The sequence below is a fragment of the Camelus bactrianus genome, chromosome 34, assembly GCF_048773025.1.
Source record: "Camelus bactrianus isolate YW-2024 breed Bactrian camel chromosome 34, ASM4877302v1, whole genome shotgun sequence".
Taxonomy (NCBI): domain Eukaryota; kingdom Metazoa; phylum Chordata; class Mammalia; order Artiodactyla; family Camelidae; genus Camelus; species Camelus bactrianus.
Window position 1 is genome coordinate 6,665,945 of NC_133572.1, and position 26,297 is coordinate 6,692,241.

A 26,297-nucleotide genomic window follows, 5' to 3' on the forward strand; every position below is an offset into this window, starting at 1 on the left:
TTAGATGAGAATGTGTTAAGATAAGAAAAGGAAAAGTCAATCTTACTTATGAAAATTATTCCAAAATCCTACAGCAGTACCAAACCAAATCGAACTACATCTATATAGTGTATAGAAGACCAAATTGAATTTATTTGAGGATTGTAATAGTAATGTTCCTTTGGAGGAAAAATTGTTAAAGGCAATTTGCTCCAAACAATAAAGAAATAGAAAAGAAAATGATTGCACCAAGATGGAATGCATATTTACTTCAACAGCTTTGAATTCAACAGCTTTGAATGATAAAAACAATCTTCAGCATATTTACCAGTATCTATATAAACGTCACTTTTAACATCAAGGCATTAGTAGTCTTTTAGAAAATCGTGAAAGCAAAGTGATCACTAATACCACTTCTTTTTGATGTTATTGTGGAGATTCTGCAGCACATTTAAGACCATCATAGAAGACTAAAAATATAAGGACTTAATTTTTTTTGCTGATGGTATATTTATCTACAAAGATAAAAAATATTTCATGACCAGTTAACAGGAGTAATACTATATGACTGAATGTAGCATTAATTTGCACAAACTATTATGTTTAAGGTCAATTATAAACAGAAACAATTTATTTTTAATATACCACTAACTTAACAACCACAACAGAAACACTGTAAGGTATTTACGTATAAATCTAACAGAAATAGACAAGATCTATGTGGAACTTACTGTATAATTTTATGGAAATATTTTCAAAAACAACTAAATTTTGATAGGACCATTGGATCTAATAAAGATATCAATTATCCTACAATATTTTAGAGATTCAATTCTGATTAATATCCCAGCTTATGCTATGTTCATTAATGCAAAATCCAAGAGTAGAACTATCACTTTTAAAGAAGAAAAGGTAAGGGGCTTGTCCTACCAGAATTAAGACCTTTGCTAAAGCTATGTTCATTACAACAAAATAACATGGTAACATAGAGAAATCAGGCAAATTGAAAGAGAGAAAAGATACAGACAAGAAAGTCATATGCATAGATGAAAAAATAAATGAGGCAGCACTGCAGAAAAAGTAGGAAATGAGTTATTATTAGGCAATTTCTGCTGTGAAATTTTTATGCCAATTTAAAAACATAAACTTGGATTTCAACTATATATACACCCTATGCAGAAGAATTAGGAACTTAAACACACAATCCCAGTGTGCATAAAAAATAAGTAAATATTGGTGTAATTTAGAAGATTGATTCAGTATACATTTTATTTATTTTCATTTATTCACTACATTGAGATAAAATATAAAGTAAGATAAAAAAAAAAAATCAGCAGAGGAGGGTAAAGCTCAGTGGTAGAGCACATGCCTAGCATGCATGAGGTCCTGGGTTCAATCCCCAGGATCTCCATTAAATAAAAATAAATAAATAAATAAATCTACTCCCCCCAAAAAATAATATTTAAAAAAAAAGGAAAACTTCATACAATTTTAAGGAAAAATAAGGTTATCAAACTCAAAATTCTTAAAGATATATCAAGGAAGGAAGGAAAGCAAATTCAGTGATATGTTTCAACTTGAACAATAAACAAGTTTATTCAACACAGTTTTTGTAGTAACAACTATCTGCTGGGTGCTTTTCTAGACCTTGAGAATGTTAAACAATCTAGACAAGATTTCTCACCATCATGAAGTTTACATTTTAGTGTAGGTGATAGAAAATGGACAAGAAAGTGTGAATCAAGTTCAAGAGCAAACGAGATAACTGAATACAAAACAAGTTGAAGGAAAAAAAGAATAACGTTATCTTCTTACATTTTTATACCAATGTTCTTTCCAGATAATCAACATTTTCCATTGTCCATTTTACATAGTAAAATTAGATCTCTACGTATGAAATGTAAGCTGACATTTTCTTGCAACCACATTTTTAAAAAAATATTTGGTTTATAAAAGGAAATGAATGTGGGCTTTCTATGGGGAAATCTAAATCACACTTGCTTAAAGAGTTACTTTTATGTTAGTAGCTTTAGTTTTCGCTGCAGTTAGGTGCCTCAAGTAAAAGACCAAGAAAAAGAGAAGTGAATATGGTAGAAACAGAATATCTGAATATTCTGCTCATTTCATTTAGTTCTAAGAGGAACTTACAGTCCTGTAGGAAAGTCACAAATATCTACTTAAAAGTACAGTTTCTGGAAACAGCTACCATGATGAAGTTAAGAATGGGGAGCTATGGTGTCATATGTAAAGCTCTCCCTAAATAAATTGATGGAGTGTGGAAAGGATTCTCTTTTTTTTTTTTTTGAAAATGGGGGGAGCAAAGAGTTTTTAATTAATTAGTTAATTAATTAATTGAGGTGTAACTGCCATGTAATATTATATTAGTCTCAAATGTGTAACCTAAGGATTTGATACTTGTATATATCACAAAACGATCACCACAAAAGTCAAGTTTACATCCGTCTTTAAGGATTCTTAAAGAGGTATATTCTAAGATGAGTCAGGATGGTGAGCTTAAAAAACTTACTTGTATAAAGAGGTAGTATGTACAAGAAATTCCAATTTCTTTCTCAATGCTGAGCGTATATTCTCACCGCATCTGTCACGGTGGAGCATTTATTGAGGATTTGCTGAACAGTAGTAATGCTTCTGTCACATGAGAAATTGCAAAAGGACATGAAATAGCTTTCAGAAAACATACTTTCTAATAAATGGTATAAAACCAATATAATGAATTTATGCAGAAACAGTCATTTGATTCCAAGTACGTTTCATATAGACATATTTATCTGACCTCCTAAAACTATTGGAAAAAGAAATTTACAATGCTTTGCAAACAGCCTGGGCTCAAGTACTTGAGAATAACCACCAGCACCTCAACAAACTACTTAGAAATTATATTCGTTAAGTGAGAATAACCACCAAGGCTGAATCAACTGGCCTTCTTGGCCAGTAGGATACAGTCTGGCTTACATGGCTGAGCATGTGTTAAGTTCTTCCTGTGTACCATAAGGGGAGGAGGTGATGAGGCCACAGTGTAACTTGGTGGTGAGAAACCGTCCTCTGGGCAGGATATTTGCTTCAAGCTGTGACCCTAAAACTGAATGTGGTTGAGGGTGTTTACCAGACTGGTGCCTAGAAACGAAAGCACAAGATGTCTGGCTATGACCAAGTGAACACTTTGTAGTCTTGACTTTTCTGTAAATGTGTCTGAATTGATAAAAGACATGACAAAAGGACTCTACAACTCTCATGAGCAATGATGTAAGTAAACGGGACAGGGAGAAACAGAGCTGAGTCTGGATATACACGAGCATGTTGAGGCAGAAGTGGAAGGCTGATCAACAAAAGAGGGAAAAATCTTCAAATGTACTTGAAGAAATATTTATTCAGAACCTAAATATTCAAAACATTCAGCTAGGTATTACACACTGGGCAAGGAACATATAATGCCAACCAGTATATTGGAATAGAATGAACACAAGACAGAGATTTCATAAATCCTGAGTGTATATTTCAGGTGGAAGGGAAAAGGAACAGATGACCGTCTTGGCAACTAACCAGTATTGTTTGGCACAGTTTCCTGAGCTGTGAATGGATAAATAATTCTTGGACCCTATCTCAGTTGAAACGTTCTGTAATTCTAAAAAAAATGAGCAATTCTACCAAGATATCATTTCTTTCCCAAAGAAATATTTTTATTGGATTAACTTAGCCCATGCTAGGAGATGTCATTTTTCATTTGTTTGTTTAATATCAATCTATGTGATACAATGAAACATAAGTGTTTTCCCCTCTTGTGGTATTATCTTAGAGTCTGTGAATAAACAGCCACATAAATGGTAGCTCTTTTCAAAACGGCTCCCAAGTAAATCACATGCATGACTTACAAGTTAGATGACTTCAGATTTCGCTTAGCATCTGAGCTATTTTTCTTTGTTTGGTTGCTTGTTTGCCGTTTAACGTTACACTTCCTGCCACAGTAGTAATCTCCACATCCATCAAAAAAAGAAGGATGCTATTTACAACTTCTGCATCTTGCATCCAAATGGATTTTGTGTTCACTCCAGTATTTTAAATACCAAAGAATACTAGAATTTTGTAGATATCATGAGATTTGGACATTGCTTATCCCAGGCACCCAAGGAAATAGACCTAAGAATAAGATAGTACTTTTTCCAAGGAAAAAGACTCATTAGTTGCAGATCTAGGTAGAACCAGTCTCCCAGGTCACATTTTTTTTTAACGCACCTCTTATCAGTTGGTCAAATTCTAATTGATTTATTGTTTCTTCATTTATTCCCAGTAGATTCATTTGTGTATATAGGAAAAAAAAATGCATTCAGTTTAAACTCTGCAATTCTTACATTACCTTCTTGGAGAGTTTGAAAATAACCACTATAAGTTTACAATGTTCCTTCGATGGAGTTAGTTAATCTCCCAGGACCCTTTTAAACTGCGTTAATTTTTTTCTCCACTATTTTCACAGGATTAAAACAACAAAGCACAACAGAATATAATAAATAAATAATTAGTAAATAATAATTACAAATAAATATAAAACTAGTAAAGTAATTGTATTTCCATGAAGACTGTTTCTTACTTATTGCTTGAGCTAGTATCAGTTAAGGACTTCTGTGCATCAAGCATATTGTTTGGTAATGGATACACATAGTTCAGTAAAGCATAATGCACGGTCCCTACCATGTAATTGTCCATAGTCTATTTAAGGCATAGATACAAGCACATGGTTCTAAATTAATATGTAATTTATAGAAGATAGGATTACTGGGTATACTTGAAGACTGGACTATAAATGACAATTTCACAATGGATTGCCAGTATCAGCTACGAGGAAATCGCGTTAGGAAAGATGTCCTGGTTTGGGTGATTTTGGGGGGAGTGTTAGATATCAAGTTGAATGGGGCTAAAACATACCAAGAACTGAAGATGGAAATGACAGACACAGAAGAAAGAGTCAATAAAATGAATAAAGAGACCAGTATGCAGTCCTATAATGTTGATTTATTAGGTGAGGTTATGAATATCTGGAGATGGATGGAAGCTGGAACAGACTGAGATGACAAAAAGTGGGTGTGAGTGAGAAGAAAATGCTCATAATCTAAGCTGTGTTGCTTGAATACTACCAGGTAGTCAATTAAAAAACCCTTTGAGGAGTTTCAAGCAAGGATTGACAAGGTCATATTTCCATGCTTTGGGCAGACAATTTCACCTGTTCAGAGGACAGTCAATTTGGTATTAATGGGGATAAAGAACAAGAACAATAGTTAGGGGCAGGAGAAGTCAGTCTTATTTTTACCCAAAACTGTGATGTTAGGAATGGTGAAGATGACACTAATTAGGGAGGTTACTGACATAGATGATGCCATTAAATCTGACAGGAGGTGAAGATGACAGCGGTAAGAGGGAAGGGCTAAGAAAGATGTATATCCTTCTAGATTTTACTGAATGAAATGATAATGGTGCCATTTATACAGAGGACACTAGAGTAAGCAGCTTAGGGAAAGGGGTGATGACCCTAATATACAGACAGAACGAGGTTTAAGTCCAGGGGGTACTTTTAATTGATTTCTAATTGAAAATACAAATAGACCTTATGGGACTTTGTTTTATGATTCAAAACACAAAAGCTCACTTTCTAAGTATCTTTAGTTTTAGACAGATTGTTTGAAAAATACTCTGTGGTTTACAGAATTTTCTCTTAATAAGAAATATCAAGATGAGTTAAAAAAGAAATTTTAAAAAGTGGCGTGTTCTCAAGGTTAACATAAATAATCATTATTTCACTGAAACAGTGTTCAAGTAGTAGCCCCCCAAATATGGTTAAAAAGCAGAAAGCAAAATATTTCTGTGCAATTAGATGCTATAGTTTTAGATTATTAAAGACACATGTGTTTGTATCTTTTAGTCTCAGTGCAGTGATGCAGTCAAAAGAATGCAAACCATCTGAAAAACACGTTCAAAATATGTACATTATTTCTGTTTTTTTAACACTCGGAAGTGATCAAGTGCTGGTCAATAAAAGTCCGTATCAGTTTTTCTTCTCTCTGACCTATTGTTCATTTCCTTCCTGTCTCTTTAGCTTTCTAGTTCTTTTTAATCTTCCTCACTAACCCCATTTATTTCTAATTTAGGAACTTTGGCCTTTCTTCTCCCACAGACATGAATCTTATTTGCCCAAATAGAGGGATTTTTTTTTTCAAATTTTGTCAAATGTTATCCTCTAGAGTTGTTTTCCTCTACACGCTATTAATATGTTTTATTTCTTATTTTCGTCTATTTTTACTCGTATCATTAATTCCACTTTGTTTATTTTGCTTTTTATATTTCTTAGCAGAATATAAACTATGAAATGACAGGAAGTTTGTCTTGTTCATTGATGTATCTTTGGCACATAAAATAATGTATGATACATTGTAAGTGCTCATGAAACATTAGGAATGAGTTTTATGTGTTTTTCCATCATTTATTTGCATTTATTTGACAGAAGTGTTACTGTTATATGTTATGTAGATAAATGTTTCTAGTCTTTCATTTATTGGCTCAGGCGTTTACCAGGTTGCTTACAAAGTCTTCTCTTGCTCTAAGTTTATACAAATATTCTGTAACATGTCTAAATTGCCTTATTCATATAATTTTTGTTTAAAGAATAATATGACAAACACTAGTGTACCCACTATCAAGCTTATAAAATATATTGTGAATAGATGGAAAGTTTTTATGTGCTCATTCTTAATTTAATTCTCTCTTTTCCCTATAGAGGATCCCTATTACCTATATATTTATATCTAATAGATATGGCTATGTCTTGCATGTATTTTAAAAGCAGAAAAACAATGTGTAGTGCGCATTTTTGGAATTATTTATATTGGCTCAAATTTATATTTTTGACATTCCTCGATATTGATATATTTAATATTGTGCAATTTTATTCACTTTTCTCATAAAATATAGTCTATTCTGTGAATATAGTACAATATTTTTACCTATTTTCTTTTCTAAAAGTATTTTGGTTCTTCCTATTTTTTTCCTTTTCATTATCACTCAAAATTCTGTCTCAAATATTCTTCAATATCTTTCCTTAACCACATTTACAGGAGTGTTTCTTCTCGAGTATGTACTTACCAGCTGTTGAGTACTGGATAAAACTTCACAAGTATTGACAAATTGCTGTCCAAAGCTTTTGTATTATTTTCACTCCAAGCAGAAGTACATGACAGCTTCCATTTTTCCACACCATATCCACAAGTTGAAGTCTACAATCTTTCAATTTCTCTAACATCATGGATGCAAAATTTTCTCAGGAGGTTTTAGTTTTCCTTTCCATAAGAGTTATTTATATTTAACTTTCATAATAATATCCGTTATTTGGGTCTACTTCTCTGTGAATTGTCTCTTCACATATTTTCCTAGTTCATTGCTGCCATTTTATGAACTTACATAAGTTCTTTATATGTTCCAGGTAGGAATCTAGTGTAACATGTATCCAGTGTAAGTTAGTAAATGTTTCCTAACCAGTGCTCTGGTGGAGGGGAAGACCTCGTTTGTAGTGTTTGCCAATTTGAGTTCTGGGAGTACACTGACTGTAATCAATTTAAATCTACGAACCTAATATCACTGAATGGAGAATTGGAAAGGGAAGAGATTTATCGTAGAACACTATCGTGTAGCATTTCCACAACTCAGACATCATGGATGCACATAACTTCATAAGCACATAGTGAATGTAGCAAAATAACTACAAGGTAACATTTTGAGTATTTATCATTTTTATTGTTACTATGATTTACAATATTTTGTTTATGTAATTGAATTTTAATAATGATTGTGTTTAACAACTTGGTCTCAAAATTCCTGAGATTTAACGCTAATCTCTTTTGATCAGCTGTGAGCCTGGTCCAGCACACCATTCACTGATTGTATGATTTGTGCTAGTCTGGGTGTAACTTTCCAATTCTAATGATCTTTTATTGCCCAGAAAAATAAAGTTACCTATTTAATTAGTCCTTTATATTGTCATTTGTATCTATGATTTGGCTTTTTGGAAATATGATTATTTCACCACAGCACTGGAGCAAAAGAATATAAGATTGGATGTACTAGAGAAGATAAGAGGAGCAACCTGATTTTACCTACATTGCCCTTCCTCCAAGGTAACACAGCTTAGGGCCAAGAGAGACCTTCTCAGCCCATGATATCTTTCATGAGGAAAAGTAAAAGAATATGAGTGAGCACCTAGCTTTCTCAATTCTATGGGATGCTCCCAAAGAGGCTCATTTCTCTCTTGCCTCATCCAAATGACTAAATCATTATGTGCATAACTGGGAGTGAGAAGAGGGTGAGATAGCAGCAAATAGGACTCTCAAAGGGCATTAAAGGGACGCAGATCCTATTAACTGCACCAAAGACTCTATCAAGAAGTCTGCTCATGAACCGCTTAGTCACAACTGGTCCACAGACACCCTTAGAAATAACCACACTTCACCTGCAAAACACCCACACCCAGTGGTTGTCTTGCTGTGGGCACTCTCAACTGCAGCAGAGAGGGTGAGCTTTGGCAGATGGCTCATGAGCACATGCAGAAACCCAGTCTGAATCTGAAGGCCAACAAGAGACCACAAACATGAACTTTAGCATCATGTTTGTGAAAACAAAAGAAAAAGCTTTCAGCACCCAGCCTGGTGCGTTGCAAGACTGAGATAAGGTGTACAAACGTTAAAATTCTGCCACAAGAGGGAGCACAAAGTGTGGAGCAGGTGCAACCATAGAAGGTCCTAGAAAGCCTCAGAATCACTAGCAGTTTTGGTGGAAGGTAATTCTCTCCTGTTGTCAGCTAGTAGAAGGGAGAAGGTGACTGCTACTTGAAATGCAAAGACAGAAACATATAACTTCAAGGAGCATGAAAAAATGTCACCACCAAAGGCTCACAATAATTTTCCAGCAACCAACCCCAAAGGTATGGAAATCTATGAATTAACCAATAAAAAATTAAAAATAGCTGTTTTAGGAAGCTCAGTGAGCTACACGAAAAAAAGAAAGATAATTCCACAGTGTAAGGAAGACAATATAAACAAAATAATAAAGTTAACAAAGTGATAGAAATCATAAAAAGAGCCAAACAGAATTGAAGCATACAATAAATTAAAATACAACAGAAGGCATCAACACCAGAATGGATCAAGCAGAAGAAAGAATCTGTGAAGGAGAAGACAGGACCTTTGAAATTATCTATTCAGAGGAGAAAAAAGAAAGGACAGCAACAAAAAAGTGAACAAAGCCCGCGTGACACACGGGCTGTCATCAGAAGTACCAACTTGCAGATTATTGGGGTTCCAGGAGAAGAGAGAGAAGGGGAAAGAGAGCTTACTTTTTAAAAATCATGTCTGAGAGCCGCCCAAGTCTGGTGAGAGATTTGGATATCCACATTCATGAAGCTAATATGTCATGAACCAAAATCAAAGAGATCCTCTCCGAGACACATTATCATCAAACTGTAAAAAAACAAAAATAAAAACAAAAACAAAATCAAGGACAAAGGGAAAAACTCTTAAAAACAGTGGGAGAAAAAGAAGCTAGAAACTCACAGGGGAAGCCCCAGAGGGCTGTCAGGGGTTTTCCAAGCAAAACGTTACAAGCCAAGAGAAAATGGGATGGTTAAAGTACCAAAAGTCTGTCTTGGGAAGTACTGACCACCCTAAATACATATCTTACAAACAAAACAAAGCAGAAATCCAAGCATGCATTGTAAGGAACTAAAAATAGAAAAGCTAAAGTTAAGTGAAATTGAATCCAAATGAAGTAGAAGGAAGAAAACACACAAAATCAGGACAAAGAACGGAATTACAACAGAGAGCAACAGCTGGGCCAAAGGTACTCTCACTGAAAACCTTTAATAAAATTGATAAAACCTGCTGGAAAACTTGAAAATAAACAAATCTTTTATGTCTAAATAAATAGAGAGATACCATTACAGTTTTTACAGATATTAAATAGATAAAAAGCAGTATTGATGAATACATTTTAATACCTATATAAAATAGAAAAAGTCCTAAAATGAACACTTTGCACAACAAATAGAAACTTAAGTAAACCTAACACCTATGCAAAGAAATTAAGTTCATTATGTAAATCTTCCTACAACGAAGTTCTAGAAGCTCAAATGGCATTGGTAGTGGATAATAACACTTAAAAATGTAGCAGTGCTGTTACACAAAGGTTTCTGGGTAAAAGGAAAAAAGAAAAATGCTTCCTAACACAGCCTTGATAACAACCTATCAAGCAAGTAACATAAATAAAAACTCAGTCAAAGCTTTGTGAACATGGATGAAGAACAAAAGCTTAATCTAGATATGATGTATGCACTGATTTTTTTAAGAAGGATGATACAGAAGGATCATTGTAATTTTATTTCAGAAATGCAAGATCAATTTAACATATGAAAGAAACAAAGGTAATTTACTTTGTAATCATTATAGAGAGAAAATATTTATCATTCCAATTGATGGGAAAATAATACAAATGTAACATCTATTGATTAAAAATTCATCTGAAAAATGAGAGTATGATGGGATTGCTTTCATGTGAGAAAAATATGATTAAAAAAAAACTTAAGACAACCCTCTTATTTAAGGATGAAATATTTTCCCCTAAAATGGGAAAGGATACATGTAGGACCCTTACTTTACCTTCTATTCATTGTTGGAAATGAAACCCTAACCAGTAAAAGTAAGTCAAGGAAAAAAAAATGATTGCACGTGGAAAGAAATAAAGTGTGATTATTTACATATGCAGTAACTTTTTGTATAAAAAATCTAGAAAAATACACATTTGAAATGATAAATTAATACCTAAAATCACAGAAATCATTGTCTATAAGACCAACATGTAAACATCACTGTATTATTGTCTATACCAGCAAAAATTACTAAAAATTTTAAAAGAAGGACCCCATTTACAGAAGTATGAGTGTGAAATACCCATGTGTCTTTAAGAATATAGAAAACTACAAAATGTATCAAGGAGAAATTAAAGAAAACCTAATACATGGAAGGAAAAAATATAATATTGTTTAGAAGAGTCAATATTGTGCAGATGACTATCTTTGAAGATTTCTTTAAAACTTAAATGTAGTCCCAAACGTAATTCCAGGAGTTGTTTTCTTTGAGACAGTGTTATTGAGGTATGATTAACACAGCATAAAATTTATCCACTTAAAGTATAAAATTCAGTGATTTTTTAATAGTCATTGAGTTTAGAACCACCAACACTAACAAACTCTAGAAGTTTTCATCACCCCAAAAAGAGACTTTGTACCAGTTAGCAGTAATTTTCTAATCACACCTCTCCTTGGCCATTGGTTACCATTAACCACTTTCTGCCTTCATGGGTTTGCCAACTGGATATTTTAAATAAATGGACTCACACAACATGTGATCTTTCAGAAAGGCTGAATACCATAAAAATAACATGGAACAAAAAAAGCCAGACACCAAAAGTAATGATAGCTGTACTGTTTTGTGTGTGTATATCATATTTCAATAACAGTTTCGAAAAAATATTCATCACTGGAGCAAATAGTACAATTCATTTTAAGATTTCTGCAGTCATAACATTATTTCCATTTCATGAAAGATACAGTTACCCAGCAAAATCCTAACTCACATGTGTTAATTCTCTAGCTTATGCTTACAGTTATATATATGTAGAAATTCACAGCTGTCTGATCTAACGCCACTTGGGTTTAGCATAGCACAGTTACGTTCATCAGGTGATGAGTCTGTTATCCTGTAATGGATAAAAATGCATAATTCTGTTATATCATATGAGGGCATTCCATGAAACAATAATATTTTTCATGTAACTATAATAAAAAATATTTTGAAAATGGGTAATGATGTTTTCTATACAATTTTAGTAAGAGTTTGTGGTAGTCCATTCTTTAATGTTTGTATCAACATTTCATTAACTTTCAACATCTTTCTTCTTTCTACAATGCAACTAAAACAAATGTTTTAATATTATTCTTCACATTTTTCTTTTAATATTTTTCCTCCATGAGATAGCATTATTTTTAACAACTTACTTTAGTTTGTAAGTTGAACCATTTGTCCACATCCACGGATGATCATGGCCTCGACGGAAGACTCCAATCCATGACATAATTGATAGAGATTTCAGAAATTTCTATCCCAAAATAAAGAATTGTCACATAATTATTATAAAAGCTTTTATTGTTTTTTAAAACGCAAGTAGTATATTCTTTCATAGGATCCTTAGTTTTCTGAATAAAATGGAGACTGTTACATTCTAGTCTAACACTAAAGATACATTAAAGTTGAAAATTTTATATTACCAAAAATATTAGCCAATGTCTGTACTTTTGATTTAAAATTAACTCAAACATCTATGCTTAGCAGTTTCATTGTTTTTCTTATGTTAATAAGAAAAATTCTGACTCATGTAATTTAATTGTTACTCATGTTGACAAAACTAATATAGCAAAGCTTTAAATAATTTTTTGGTAATGTGACAGTCATTTCTTCGGATACTGTGATTAAATCATTGAATTTTTCTACTGTATTTCTCAGGATTTAAGTTTTAGAAAGAAATTAAAGGATTGAAATTGAGGATAATAAGTGACATGAAAGCCAAAGGTTTGGTTTTCTGGGTCCCACACCATATTCTGTGACTTGATAAACCCCAAATTGACCTGTTTCTGTACCGGTGGAACCCAGTGTTCCGAACAAGAGGTCAGCGACTCATTTCTCTCTGCTACTCCCTGCTAAGTACAACTGTAAGCACTGGAACTAATGAGGGACCCAAGTGAAGGGGAATTCTGAAAGGAGGAAAGAGAAGGTGAAATGATTTGGGAACCCAGAACGAGGGAACAACGATTAGGGGCGTTTTATAATCCCCACCCAACAGAAGAAAGTGACCTAGACTAACTTTTCCCAACACCCCGCCCCCTCCCCCAGCTGCCGGAGGAGGCAGAGGTGACCCTTCCTCCTCTGTGCTGAGGGAAACCCTGTCCAGCAACAGCAGGCGAGCCTGACCAGGTGGCCCATCAGGACACCTGCTAAGAAGCAGCAGCCAGAGGAAGTGCTTCCCCTGCTCCCACCAAGAGACACCAGAGCTGGGGGTGGGGGTGGAGACGGGACCAGCAAAGGGGATCCCATGACTAAAAGGGCTGAGCCCAAGAAGCCTCTTTATCCCAGAGGGCATGAGGCTCCATCCCCAACCAGAGACACTGGATTGAACGGATTTTAAAACGTTATGTTTACATAATGAGCAGTGGAAATTAACAAACTACACATACATGCAATAATACGGAGGAACTGCAAAAATATAGTGTGTGTGTGAGAAGAGACAGGAACAAAAATGCATATTGTATGATTCCATGTATATGAAATTCACAAACAAGCAGAGATTCTGTAATACTAAACGTCAGGACAGTGGTTAAAAAGGAGGGAGGAGAAGTGATGAGAGAATACACAGACGCTGGGTGCTGGGGACAGGAAACTTCTTTTTCATGATCTGATGTGTAATTACATGGTTCTATTCATTTTGTGATCAGTCTAAACAATCATATATTTACTTTCCTTGATGTATGGTAAAATTTAATAGCAAAGTTTATTTTAGGGAAAAAAGGCATTTATTGAGGCATAAGATTTCCTATGAAAAGCAAGAAATGGAAATTATTAAATGTGCATTAAAGTTGTAAACATAGAATTAATATATTATAAAGTCAAACAATGGAATATTAACAGACTTTAAAAAACTACAAATACGTACAAAACCATGAATGAATTCTACCAATATGATACTGACTGAATCAAGCCTCAAATAAAGTGTTTGAAACATTTAATATCTTACCATTTCTTCCTCATTATCTATATAAAGCAGGGTAGAGTTCTTAGACGCACAGGCCATCAAACTTTCTTTCCATGGTTTTTTTTCAGTACTAATGTAATAGCAATTGTTGGAATACGTAAACCCCTCTTTTGGACAATGACCACAATGATATGCTGAAGAAAAATTATAAAATATTATCCAAAATTTGAATTTTTAAAATTAAAAATTAATTTACATTGCACAGGTATAAACATACAAGTAAACAACATAGCTATGCACCCTCAAGGCTGGATATATAAAACAAACCACACTCATACACACACACAGAGAAGGTCAGCCTCTCATTCCCTAATTTATGTGCCCATAGAAAGCAAACCTACAAACAAAAGTATCCATTCTCTACATATCCTGAAAGTCAATAAAGGACACCACTTTTTTTGGAATAGTAAAATAATTTATAACTTACATTATCGCAGGAGGAAATTTGAACCAATTGGGGACAATGGGTATGGTGAATTCTTTTTTAAATTAGTATGTTAAATGAATTCACTCATTTTTTAATGAATATTCCTGCATATTGTTGCATATGAAGAACACTCTCCTGTAATTTATGAACATTTATTCCCTGAATTTATAATTTATGATATTCCCCTCCAAAATCTATTGTTATTTTTGTCCAGCCAAAGATAGAGACAAAAATACAAATTGTGCTAATATCAGAACTTTGACTATGATTATGTACCTTTCTGGAGCCTTGTTACTGGAGAGGAATTATTCTGCTCTGGTGTTATAATGCCTAGAAAAAATTGAAGTAATCTTTTAAAAATTAATATTGATCAAAATAAATCATAATTATTTTAATTTCTTAGTTTAAAAAGTGGTGTTGTTTAGGATTAGAATGATCTAGAATGAAATTAATTTTACCAAGAAAAATAAATAAAGTAATGAACATTAGAGGGGAGGAATAATCCCAAAATCTTAAAGGAACAGGCTTCACCACTTCTTACAGTATTTGGTTTAACCAATCTCAAGAATTAATTTATATTTCTCAGTAAGGTTTTTCAGTTTCCTAAAGCATGTCTTTGAGTTATGAAATAAGAATATATATATATGTATATGTATATATATATAAAAAATATTCTCTACAAAGTATTTATACTTTGAATAGTTTCAGAATAACCATTCCACATTTAGCCTAAATGCATATATTAAAATGAGAGTTCTAGTCCATAATAGAATGAAATTTTAGAGGCACTGACTATCATTGAAATGAGAAGTTCCATTATAATCTTTCAAAAATGTACTTGCATGGAGTAACAGCTATCATTTTTACTATGATATACATCAAGACACAGCAGAGGATTCCCAGGATCTCAGCAATGAGCTTCTCTGGAGGTGACGGTGACTCTGCTGGGAGAGAAATGGAAACACTGAGATAGACGTGATGGAGGCAGTAGTTTAGAAAGTTTACCTACAAGAGAACCCACATGCACAGGGAGTCATATACATAAACTTGGACCCCCAACTCGTATCTACCATTGGCATCTTTAGGAATATACCATTGCATTTTTCAGCAAGATAATGTTTCATGAATTGTTGATCAAAGACTACAAATTACAACAATGCCAGAATAAAATAAGTCCTCAAATTTCGTACTGGAATACTGTATTTCAAACTCAAGCTCCGATCCTCGCAAATAAAAAGTATATGAGCAGTTAAATGCTTTATGTTTGTGGTGGCAGTTACTGTCATTCCCTTGAGGATCCTGGGAAGCATTTTGGAAGTTTAATTCCATGTAGGTATTCTCCTGTTCAGCTATGAACTGGAAATTTTCATGCTTTCACCTTTCATTCACTGTCTCCTTAAGTCCTTCACCAGATTCGGTGCCAAGTCGTTTTCTCTTTGGTTATCCATCTCTGCAGCTGTGTGATGTCGAGGACGCTGTTCTATGAAAACTGTATTTAAGTGGTTAATAAATGATGTATAGAATCACAAGAACCCTAGTGTAGTCAAACTGGGTGCTGTGTGAGGTAAGTAATAGCACTCATTTTGCAGTTGAACAATGTAAAAGTCTGGTTTTAATTTCCTTAAACTTCAAATGTGTTTCATGACAGAATAAGTAGTTTTTAAAATAATATTGTGTTTGATACAAACTTATCAGTTGGAACAATGAAAATTAAAAAATTAGTGAGGAATAAAGTTCACGAATAGTGATAGCCATATTAATTTAAACTCAAATTGCACAGAAACATTTTAGAACTGTTAAAATAACTGTGTTAAAATGAAAATTCATCAAACATCTATCAAAATTAATCTATCAAAATTCAACAAACTGTACACTTGAAATATGTATAGTTTACTGTACAGGAACCAATCATAATAAAGATGTTAAAAAAATGAAAATGCCATACTAGAAAAAAAAAAGATGTATCAATTTTTATGACAACTTTAAAATTCATTAATAGTTAAAGAGTGAGTGTTCTAAAGATGAGGGAAGAGTAGATTTGGCATACATAGTGATTTCTTGTACTAAATTGCTTTTATTAGTGACTTACATTCATTTATTAAAAGAGAATAAAGTGCTATCAAATGATTTTTTCATTTTATTTGGATGATTCTGGAGTTCTGAGAAATCATTAAAATTTTAAACAACTATTTTATATATTAAAATATTACATGACACATTAAACTATCCAAACTTAACAATTAATAAAAACCAAACAATTATAAAATTCTTATTTTACACAAGTAATTGTCAATTAATAATGGCTTAGATAGGAAACCATAAAATAATAACTAACAGTGTCAAACATTTATAGAAGAACAATGTTGGTGCAAACTTCTAGAAAGATCCTATGGCTGCCAAAGTCCATGAGGGTAGCTTTAGTTGTGTAAGCAACTGTAATAAATCAGAGAATTCAGTCTATGGGGTCTGCAGTCAGTGAGATCTAGGTTAATTCTGGCTTTGACATTAATAATGCGTCATCTTTAAAAAGTTACTTAGTGTCTAGCAACCTGGATTACTAATTTGGAATGAGAATAAAAATATGTGATATAAAACATGTAAAATATAATATTAAATTTGCCATCTTATTTTATTATTTTAATATAATTGCCGTGTTATTATTTCTGACTCATATCAGTTGGACAAACACATAATTTTTTAGGAGTCTGTATCTGTGTGGTTTTTTTTTGGAAATCTTTTGTTCAAGCTTTTCAAAAGCATTTGATTGTTTACAACTCAATTTAAATGAGCATTTTACAGAAGCTACCACATCCTGATTTTTATTAAAAATCAACTGCTTTTATTTAATCTAGGTGAATGAAGAGTTACATTTGCCCTTCACAATTTGATGAATCCATTTTAAGAATCTGTTTTTAAAGACTGGGCTAAATAAATATAAATATAATTATATCTATATTGATTACAAAGTCCAAAATTAACTGTTCCTTGTCATGATGCTTATGAGACTTCACTTTAAATGGCATTGATTTACAAACCCAGTTACGGTATGTGTGTATGCACCTGAATAATCTCCCCAGGCAAGAATTTGAATATTTTCAGAAACCCTCCAATGTATTTCATATTTTATTGTTACTTTTTACATTGAATTATTCAAATAAAGACACCAGTGTCTCTTTGATTTGATTGTAGATCATTGTCCCTAAGTTGTACCACATCTAGCATTTGTTATTTCCCACTAAAGGAGACATGTGAATAGAAAGGAGAGAAACAGCACATACCTTCCGTAGTCTGGAGTCCTGCATCGTCAAGGGGGAGACCAGGTTACCCTTGTAAACAAACAATCTCTGTGGTCTTCACAGACTGCCCTGTGAAGGCCCGGAGGGAGGCAATAGTGGAAACAAGTCGATTTCTCATCTCTGTGTCACTTCAACAGGAAATTCTTACACTGGGGTGTTTTGAAGACAGTCTACCTCATCACATGTCTCCAGAACATAGGAGACTTTCGGCTTGTACTGTATCATTTAGTTTGTCCTTTGGCAAGTGCCTCTGAAAAATTGTTTCCATAGATAAAAGACACCGAGGGACAAAAGACTTGACCACCGTGCTGTTAACCTCCTTCCATCTCAATCACAAATGCTGAAGCTTAAGGCTTGTGAAGAGTATCTTCAATGTTTAAGTTCTACTTTTAGACAAGATTGCTAAATTTTTGCTTTACATATTTCTTTTCCTTATATTCTCATTATGTCATTTCTGTTATAAAGGAAAAAATTGGGGAAAATTAAGATATAATTCCATTAACAATAGGTATTTAAGGATACTTGTCACTAATTCTGAAGACTTGCTACATTTTTAACTTTATTGTAACTGCCATAAAGACATCAATGACCAAACGTACTTCTCACTTTCTCTGCCCTACTTCTTAAAATACCTTTAATTTTCTTATTCATAAAGAAGTTATTTAGAGTTCCCTTGATAAAAATAAATATCTCTGGAAAGGATAAAACATTAAATAATATCAAACTATATCACCAGGGCAGAGATTGAAATATTGAATATCTACTATTTATATTATTCATTGATGATCCTCCAATCATAACTTGCTGTCTGTATTTTAATAGGAATATTTGTTGTAAAGAACACGGCCCAAGTTTATGTAGTGGGAAAACAATGGTAATTTTTAAAAATTGCACTTCACAAAAAAATGGGGAGGGCAGAAAAATTAGACTTTTAAAACAAGTTAAATAACACATGAATATCAAGACATAAAACATTAAATAAATTATCAAATTTGCCTCAGATTAACATTTTTTTCAGCAGTCCTCATCTGTATCAAGAAAAGGGGGAATGTTTATCTATTGTACCTAAGAATATTCACTTTCAGTATAATCTCAGTGTAATGGAATCTAGGACATTGAATTTAGACAAACTCTTAATTTTTAGTTTTCTAAAATCTAGAAAAATGGAATTTAAATTCATAGTTATGTCCTTGTAATATAGGTTAATATCTGAACTTTCTATAACAATAGCTAATGGCTAGCTATGTGGTTATTCCTATTAATTATATTTTATTATATTTTCATAGATTAAATAAATAATCTACTCTCCTCTATTGCTCACATAATACAATTAGAGCAGGTGAAGCGTTCACTAGTGATGCCAAACAAAGTAAAATTCACTAATGTTGCCTTTTTAAACTTGAGGTACTTATACCTACTATCTCTATAGTCATACGCTTTGCTGTTTTCAATTAAATAAAGACATATATATCATGTCCTTTGTTACATGCAAAAGTATGAGTTCACCCTTCTGGCATTTAACTTGAATAAAATCTATGTTCGGATGATTCAAAGCAATGAAAGCTCAAAATAATGAGCAGTTTGAATTTACTATTTATGGTATGAATATATGTATTTGTGAGTATGTCTAATAATGACAATACCTGGTGACGTGAGAGAGAGATACGTTGGAAATCAGTAACAAGGGAAAATGTCCCTTTAATATGATGGTAGAAAGATTTCATTTTCAAGGAATCTTTTTAAATGGAGAAAATTAATTACCAACTGACTCTAACTAAAGGAAATATTTAAGGATCTTCTAAACAGGAAACCCTCATTCTAGGTGAAAACTTGGATGTGCAGAAAGGAAAGAAGAGTTGAAGAAAAGAAATTATGTGGATATATCCAAATAGATATTGAGGGGTAAATACGAATGATAAAGTTTCAAATTTTAAATACATGTATTTGTATTTGAATTCAAGGGAGCAAATATGACATAAGCAGTAAATAAAAAGTAGAGAGTCGTTAAGTCTTTTCACTGTTTGAGAAGGGGATGGAAGTACTAACTTATTAGACTTTATTGAGTCTAAGTTATGCTGAAAATGTAGGGCACTAATAAGACTATTTAAAGCATATTAAGTGAACAACTTCTTATAAAGGAAAGTTAAAAATATTTATTGTGAAGGACAAGAAACAAGGAAAACCTTAAATTCAAAGAAATGGTAGTATTCATTCCAAATTAATGATAGCTATATTATACTTTAAATTTAAATATATATACTTACATATAAATGAAATATATAAAGCATATAATTACTTTAAAATTATGTTAAATATATATGGAATAACTTTCCATTTAAATTCTAAGAACGTTTTTGCTTTTAAATATTTTAGTTAATAAGTTATGTACATAAAACAGTTATATTAATAACTACTGTTTTGATGAGACACTTTTTAAACAAAAGCATAAAGAGGAAAGTAAAAAGATGAAAAAAGATACTATGCAGCCCAAATCAGGAGCACTGTTACAGTTAGGCACCATCACTGTGTAAGGCAACGACCACAACAGAAGTGATAAGCATGTTTCACAGCGATATACTGAGTACCCAAACCACTAGCAATTTTTTTTTAATTTATATGTACTTAATAATTTCAACATGGGCTTGAGAAAAGTGCCTAAGTAAATAATCATAAATGGAGACTTAAATCTCCCTCACTGCTTATCAAGCAAGCAGATATGGAAGTAAGCTATAGAAAGATTTAAACTAGGCAATTAATCAATATATACATACCCACCTCCAACACACACCCACACATACACTCACACACCCACACATACACTCACACACCCACACGTACTCATATAGAATACACATTATATCTTTAGGTGCACAGACAAAATTTCCAAAAATACTCTATATACTCATATGGTCAATTATATTAATATAAAATACATAGAACTGTGGCATCACTGAACTGTGGTTCACTTCCAGCCAAGTTTGGCACATGAGCACTTAAAATGTGGATATTCAAATTTAAATTGTAATTAATTACAGAGAAATAAAAAATGAAGATTGGTTCTTCATTCACACTAGCCATATTCAACAGAGATTTAGAGCATTTCCAGCTTCACAGAAATTCTCTAACTATACTTTATCTCAAATAGAGGTCAATAACCCCAAATTTGAAGATCTTTATCTGAATTTAAATTCAGTAATAAATTTCTAAATAATATATGGGCCAAGAAAATAATCACAATGAAAGTTCACAATTTTTATGTGAATTAAAAGGAAAATAGAATAGCAAAAATCTGTCTTGTGGAAGATTAATTGCCTTAAATGCATATATTACAAACAAAAAGAAGAATGAAAGAAAGAAGAAATCTGAGTATGCATCATAAGACACTAAAAATGAAAAAGCAGTTGAGGTGAAATTAAATCAAAATGATCTGGATGAAGTAGAAGGAAGAAAATGAAAAACAGTACAAGATGATGACAAAGAACAAAATGACAGTAGAGAGGACAAAGGCCAAATGTATTTTCATTTGAAAGACTTAATAAAATTGATAAATGATGGCTGAAGAAAAAACTGAGAAGACACGAATCTTTTCTATCTATAATAAACATGACAATACCATTATGGTTTTCACAGATGTTAAACAGAGAATAAAGCCACATGAATATATTTTAATACCTACATGAAACAGAGAATCCCTAGGAAATACGGACTACCAAATGCAGTACAACTAGAAATCTGAATAAACCTAACATGTGTTAAAGATACTGGGATCATTGTATAAACCTCCCTCCAAAAAAAGTTCCAGAAGCTCTTAATGGCATCAGTAGTAAAAAATAACACTTTAAAATACAGCAGGACTTGTACACAGATTCTCCAAGTAGAAGGAAAAGCTGAATGCTTCCCAATAGAGCCTTGATAACAAAAACTGTCAGGTCACATAATATTAATGAACTCAGTCTAATCTCTTTGTAAACATGGATGAAGGAAAACATCTTAATTGAAATATGAAATATGCACCGATTTTTAATAGAAGGAAAATACAGAATGATTATTGTGGATTTATTTCATAAATACAAGATTGGTTTACATTTGAAAGAAACAGTTACTTCATAAACATTATTTAAAACATTTCTCATCCCATTGAAAGAAAAATAATAAAAACGTAACATCATTGACCGGCTATAAAGTCTATTAGAAAAATATGAATACTATAGAATTGGATTCATATGAGAAAGTTATGACGAAAAAAAACCTTAAAACAAACCTCATACATAAGGATGAAATACTGAAATATTTTCCCCCGAAATAGGAAAGGATACACATAGAACCTTTACTGTACCTTCTATTCAATGTTGGAAATAAAACCCTAATCTGTAAAAATAAGTCAAGAAAGAAAGCAATTGCATCAGGAGAGAAGACATAATGTGTAACTATTTATAGATGCAGTAGATATTTATATTAAAAAATCCAGAAGAATACGTATTTGAAACGACAGAATTAATACATAAAATCAGAGAAGCCATTAGAAATAAGCTCAACCTTGAAACCTCAACTGTATTTCTGTTTACAGCAGCAAAAATTATTAAAACTTTTTTAAAAGATGCTATTTACAAAAGCACGACTATGAAATACCCATATTTCTATAAGACTTCAATATTGAAAAATACAAAACACAATAGAGAGTAATTAAAGCAAACTTAATTCAAGGAAGGATAAAGTATACTATTGATTAGAAGAGTCAATATGATAAAGATGACCATCTTTACAAATTACTTTAAAAAGTAAATGCTGTCCCAATCATAATTCTAGGAGCTTTTTTTATAAACAGCTTTATTGAGGTGTAATTTATATAGCATAAAATCCATCCATTTAAAGTGTATAAATCAATGATTTTAAATATATTTACAGTTTACAACAATCACCACTATCAAAATCTAGAAAGTATTCATCAACCACAAAAAGAAACACTTCACCCATTAATAGTCACTTCCTTTTCTCACCTCCCCTTAGCCTTGGTAACCACTAATCTACTTTCTGTCTCCATGTTTGCCTGTTTTTCGTATTTCATGCAAATGAGCTCATAGAACAAATGATCTTTTAGAAAGGTTGAATGCCATAAACATATTGTTGAGCAAAAAAAGCCAAACATAAAAGTAATGATAGCTGTACTTTTTGGAGTGTATATAATATTCCAATACTTTTTGAACAGTGTTTCATTATGAGAACAAATCATGTAACTCCTTTTAAAATTTATGCAAACATAATATTATTTCCATTTCATGAAAGATACAGTTACCCAGCAAAATCCTAACTCACATGTGTTAATTCTCTAGCTTATGCTTACAGTTATATATATGTAGAAATTCACAGCTGTCTGATCTAACGCCACTTGGGTTTAGCATAGCACAGTTACGTTCATCAGGTGATGAGTCTGTTATCCTGTAATGGATAAAAATGCATAATTCTGTTATATCATATGAGGGCATTCCATGAAACAATAATATTTTTCATGTAACTATAATAAAAAATATTTTGAAAATGGGTAATGATGTTTTCTATACAATTTTAGTAAGAGTTTGTGGTAGTCCATTCTTTAATGTTTGTATCAACATTTCATTAACTTTCAACATCTTTCTTCTTTCTACAATGCAACTAAAACAAATGTTTTAATATTATTCTTCACATTTTTCTTTTAATATTTTTCCTCCATGAGATAGCATTATTTTTAACAACTTACTTTAGTTTGTAAGTTGAACCATTTGTCCACATCCACGGATGATCACGGCCTCGACGGAAGACTCCAATCCATGACATAATTGATAGAGATTTCAAAAATTTCTATGCCAAAATAAAGAATTGTCACATAATTATTATAAAAGCTTTTATTGTTTTTTAAAATGCAAGTAGTATATTCTTTCATAGGATCCTGTTTTCTGAATAAAATGAGTGTTAGATTCCAGCCTAATACTAAAGATATATTAAAGTTGAAAGTTTTAATATCACCAAAAACAATAACCAGTCTCTATACTTTTGATTTAAAATTAACTCAAACATTTATGCTTAGTAGATTCATTGTTTTTCTTATGTTAATAAGGAAAATGCTGACTCATACAACTTACTCGTTACCCATGCTGACAAAACTAATATAGCAAAGCTTTAAATAAATTTTTAGATACTGTGACAGTCATTTCTTTGGATACTGTGATCAGATCATTAAATTTTTCTACTATGGTTCTCAGAGTTTGGGTTTTAGAAGGAAATTTTAAGGGACTGAAATTGAGGATAATAAATGACATGAAAGCCAAAGGTTTGGTTTTCTGGGTCCCACACCATATTCTGTGACTTGATAAACCCCAAATTGACCTGTTTCTGTACCGGTGGAACCCAGTGTTCCGAACAAGAGGTCAGCGACTCATTTCTCTCTGCTACTCCCTGCTAAGTACAACTGTAAGCACTGGAACTAATGAGGGACCCAAGTGAAGGGGAATTCTGAAAGGAGGAAAGAGAAGGTGAAATGATTTGGGAACCCAGAACGAGGGAACAACGATTAGGGGCGTTTTATAATCCCCACCCAACAGAAGAAAGTGACCTAGACTAACTTTTCCCAACACCCCGCCCCCTCCCCCAGCTGCCGGAGGAGGCAGAGGTGACCCTTCCTCCTCTGTGCTGAGGGAAACCCTGTCCAGCAACAGCAGGCGAGCCTGACCAGGTGGCCCATCAGGACACCTGCTAAGAAGCAGCAGCCAGAGGAAGTGCTTCCCCTGCTCCCACCAAGAGACACCAGAGCTGGGGGTGGGGGTGGAGACGGGACCAGCAAAGGGGATCCCATGACTAAAAGGGCTGAGCCCAAGAAGCCTCTTTATCCCAGAGGGCATGAGGCTCCATCCCCAACCAGAGACACTGGATTGAACGGATTTTAAAACGTTATGTTTACATAATGAGCAGTGGAAATTAACAAACTACACATACATGCAATAATACGGAGGAACTGCAAAAATATAGTGTGTGTGTGAGAAGAGACAGGAACAAAAATGCATATTGTATGATTCCATGTATATGAAATTCACAAACAAGCAGAGATTCTGTAATACTAAACGTCAGGACAGTGGTTAAAAAGGAGGGAGGAGAAGTGATGAGAGAATACACAGACGCTGAGTGCTGGGGACAGGAAACTTCTTTTTCATGATCTGATGTGTAATTACATGGTTCTATTCATTTTGTGATCAGTCTAAACAATCATATATTTACTTTCCTTGATGTATGGTAAAATTTAATAGCAAAGTTTATTTTAGGGAAAAAAGGCATTTATTGAGGCATAAGATTTCCTATGAAAAGCAAGAAATGGAAATTATTAAATGTGCATTAAAGTTGTAAACATAGAATATATTATAAAGTCAAACAATGGAATATTAACAGACTTTAAAAAACTACAAATACGTACAAAAATGTGAATGAATACTACCAATATGATACTGACTGAATCAAGCCTCAAATAAAGTGTTTGAAACATTTAATATCTTACCATTTCTTCCTCATTATCTATATAAAGCAGGGTAGAGTTCTTAGATGCACAGGCCATCAAACTTTCTTTCCATGGTTTTTTTTCAGTACTAATGTAATAGCAATTGTTGGAATATGTAAATCCTTCTTTTGGACAAAGACCACAGTAACATTCTGAATAAAGATTATGAATTAGTATTCAAAACAATTTAAATTTTTAAAAATTAAAAACTAATTAACATTTTGCATAGGTATAAACATATATGTATATAACATAGCTATGCACCCTCAAGGCTGGTACATATAAAACAAACCGCACTCATACAAACACTCACAGAGAAGAGTCAGTCTCTCATCCCCTAATTTATGTCTCCATATAAAGAAAACACAAAAATATCCATTTAAAAAATACCCGTTTTTTACATGTCCTGAAAAAATCAAGAAGTGCAACCACTTTTTTAGAAAAGCACAATTACTTGTGTGTTACAGCAGGAAGAAATTGAGCCAATTGGCAACAATAGTATCGTGATCACACTGTTACATAGGGAGAAACAACTCTCCTATAATCATTATTTATGAATATTTGTTGCCTTATTTTATAATTTATGTTCTCCCCCAAAATCTATACTTATTTTCATCAGCCTAAGATAGAGACAAAATAGAAACTGTACTTATATCAGAACTTTGAATATCATTATGTACCTTTCCGGAGCCTTGTTATTGGAGAGGAGTTATTCTGCTCTGGTGTTACAGTAGCTACAAAATTAATTATGATACAAATTAATACTGATCTAAATAAATTATAATAATTTTAGTTTCTTAGCTTGAAATTTGGCTTATTGTTTAGGATTAGAAAAACCTGGAATAAATTTGATTTTACCAAGGAAAATTAATTAAGCAATGAAGATTTGCTGGAAAAAAATATTTCAAAAGCCTAAATAACAGACTTCATCATCTCTTCCAGTATTTGCTTTAACCAATCTCAAGAATTAATCTGTATTTCTCAGTAAGGTCTTTCACTCTCCTAAAGCATGTCTTTAAGTTATGAAATCAGAATATATGTATATGTACTCTTTATAATTATTCTGTGTTGTATACTTTTGACAAATTCAGAATAATCATTCCACATTTAACCTAAATGCATACATTTTAATGAGAGGTCTATTCCATGATATTATGAAGTGTTT

At 32.7% G+C, this 26,297-nt stretch overlaps 1 protein-coding gene across 1 annotated transcript in view; it reads right to left on the bottom strand.

Annotated features, from left to right (window-relative positions):
* The window catches only part of LOC105062210 (NKG2-A/NKG2-B type II integral membrane protein-like), a 30,090-nt gene that overhangs the window by 1,351 nt on the left and 2,442 nt on the right, over positions 1 to 26,297 (bottom strand). The window contains 10 exon segments of the mRNA XM_074357255.1: positions 2,507 to 11,784; positions 12,083 to 12,183; positions 13,873 to 14,024; positions 14,594 to 14,647; positions 15,160 to 15,258; positions 15,696 to 15,838; positions 22,945 to 23,049; positions 23,348 to 23,448; positions 25,133 to 25,284; positions 25,813 to 25,866. Coding sequence (XP_074213356.1) covers positions 11,667 to 11,784; positions 12,083 to 12,183; positions 13,873 to 14,024; positions 14,594 to 14,647; positions 15,160 to 15,258; positions 15,696 to 15,838; positions 22,945 to 23,049; positions 23,348 to 23,448; positions 25,133 to 25,284; positions 25,813 to 25,866 — 1,079 coding nt within the window. The 3' untranslated portion in view covers positions 2,507 to 11,666.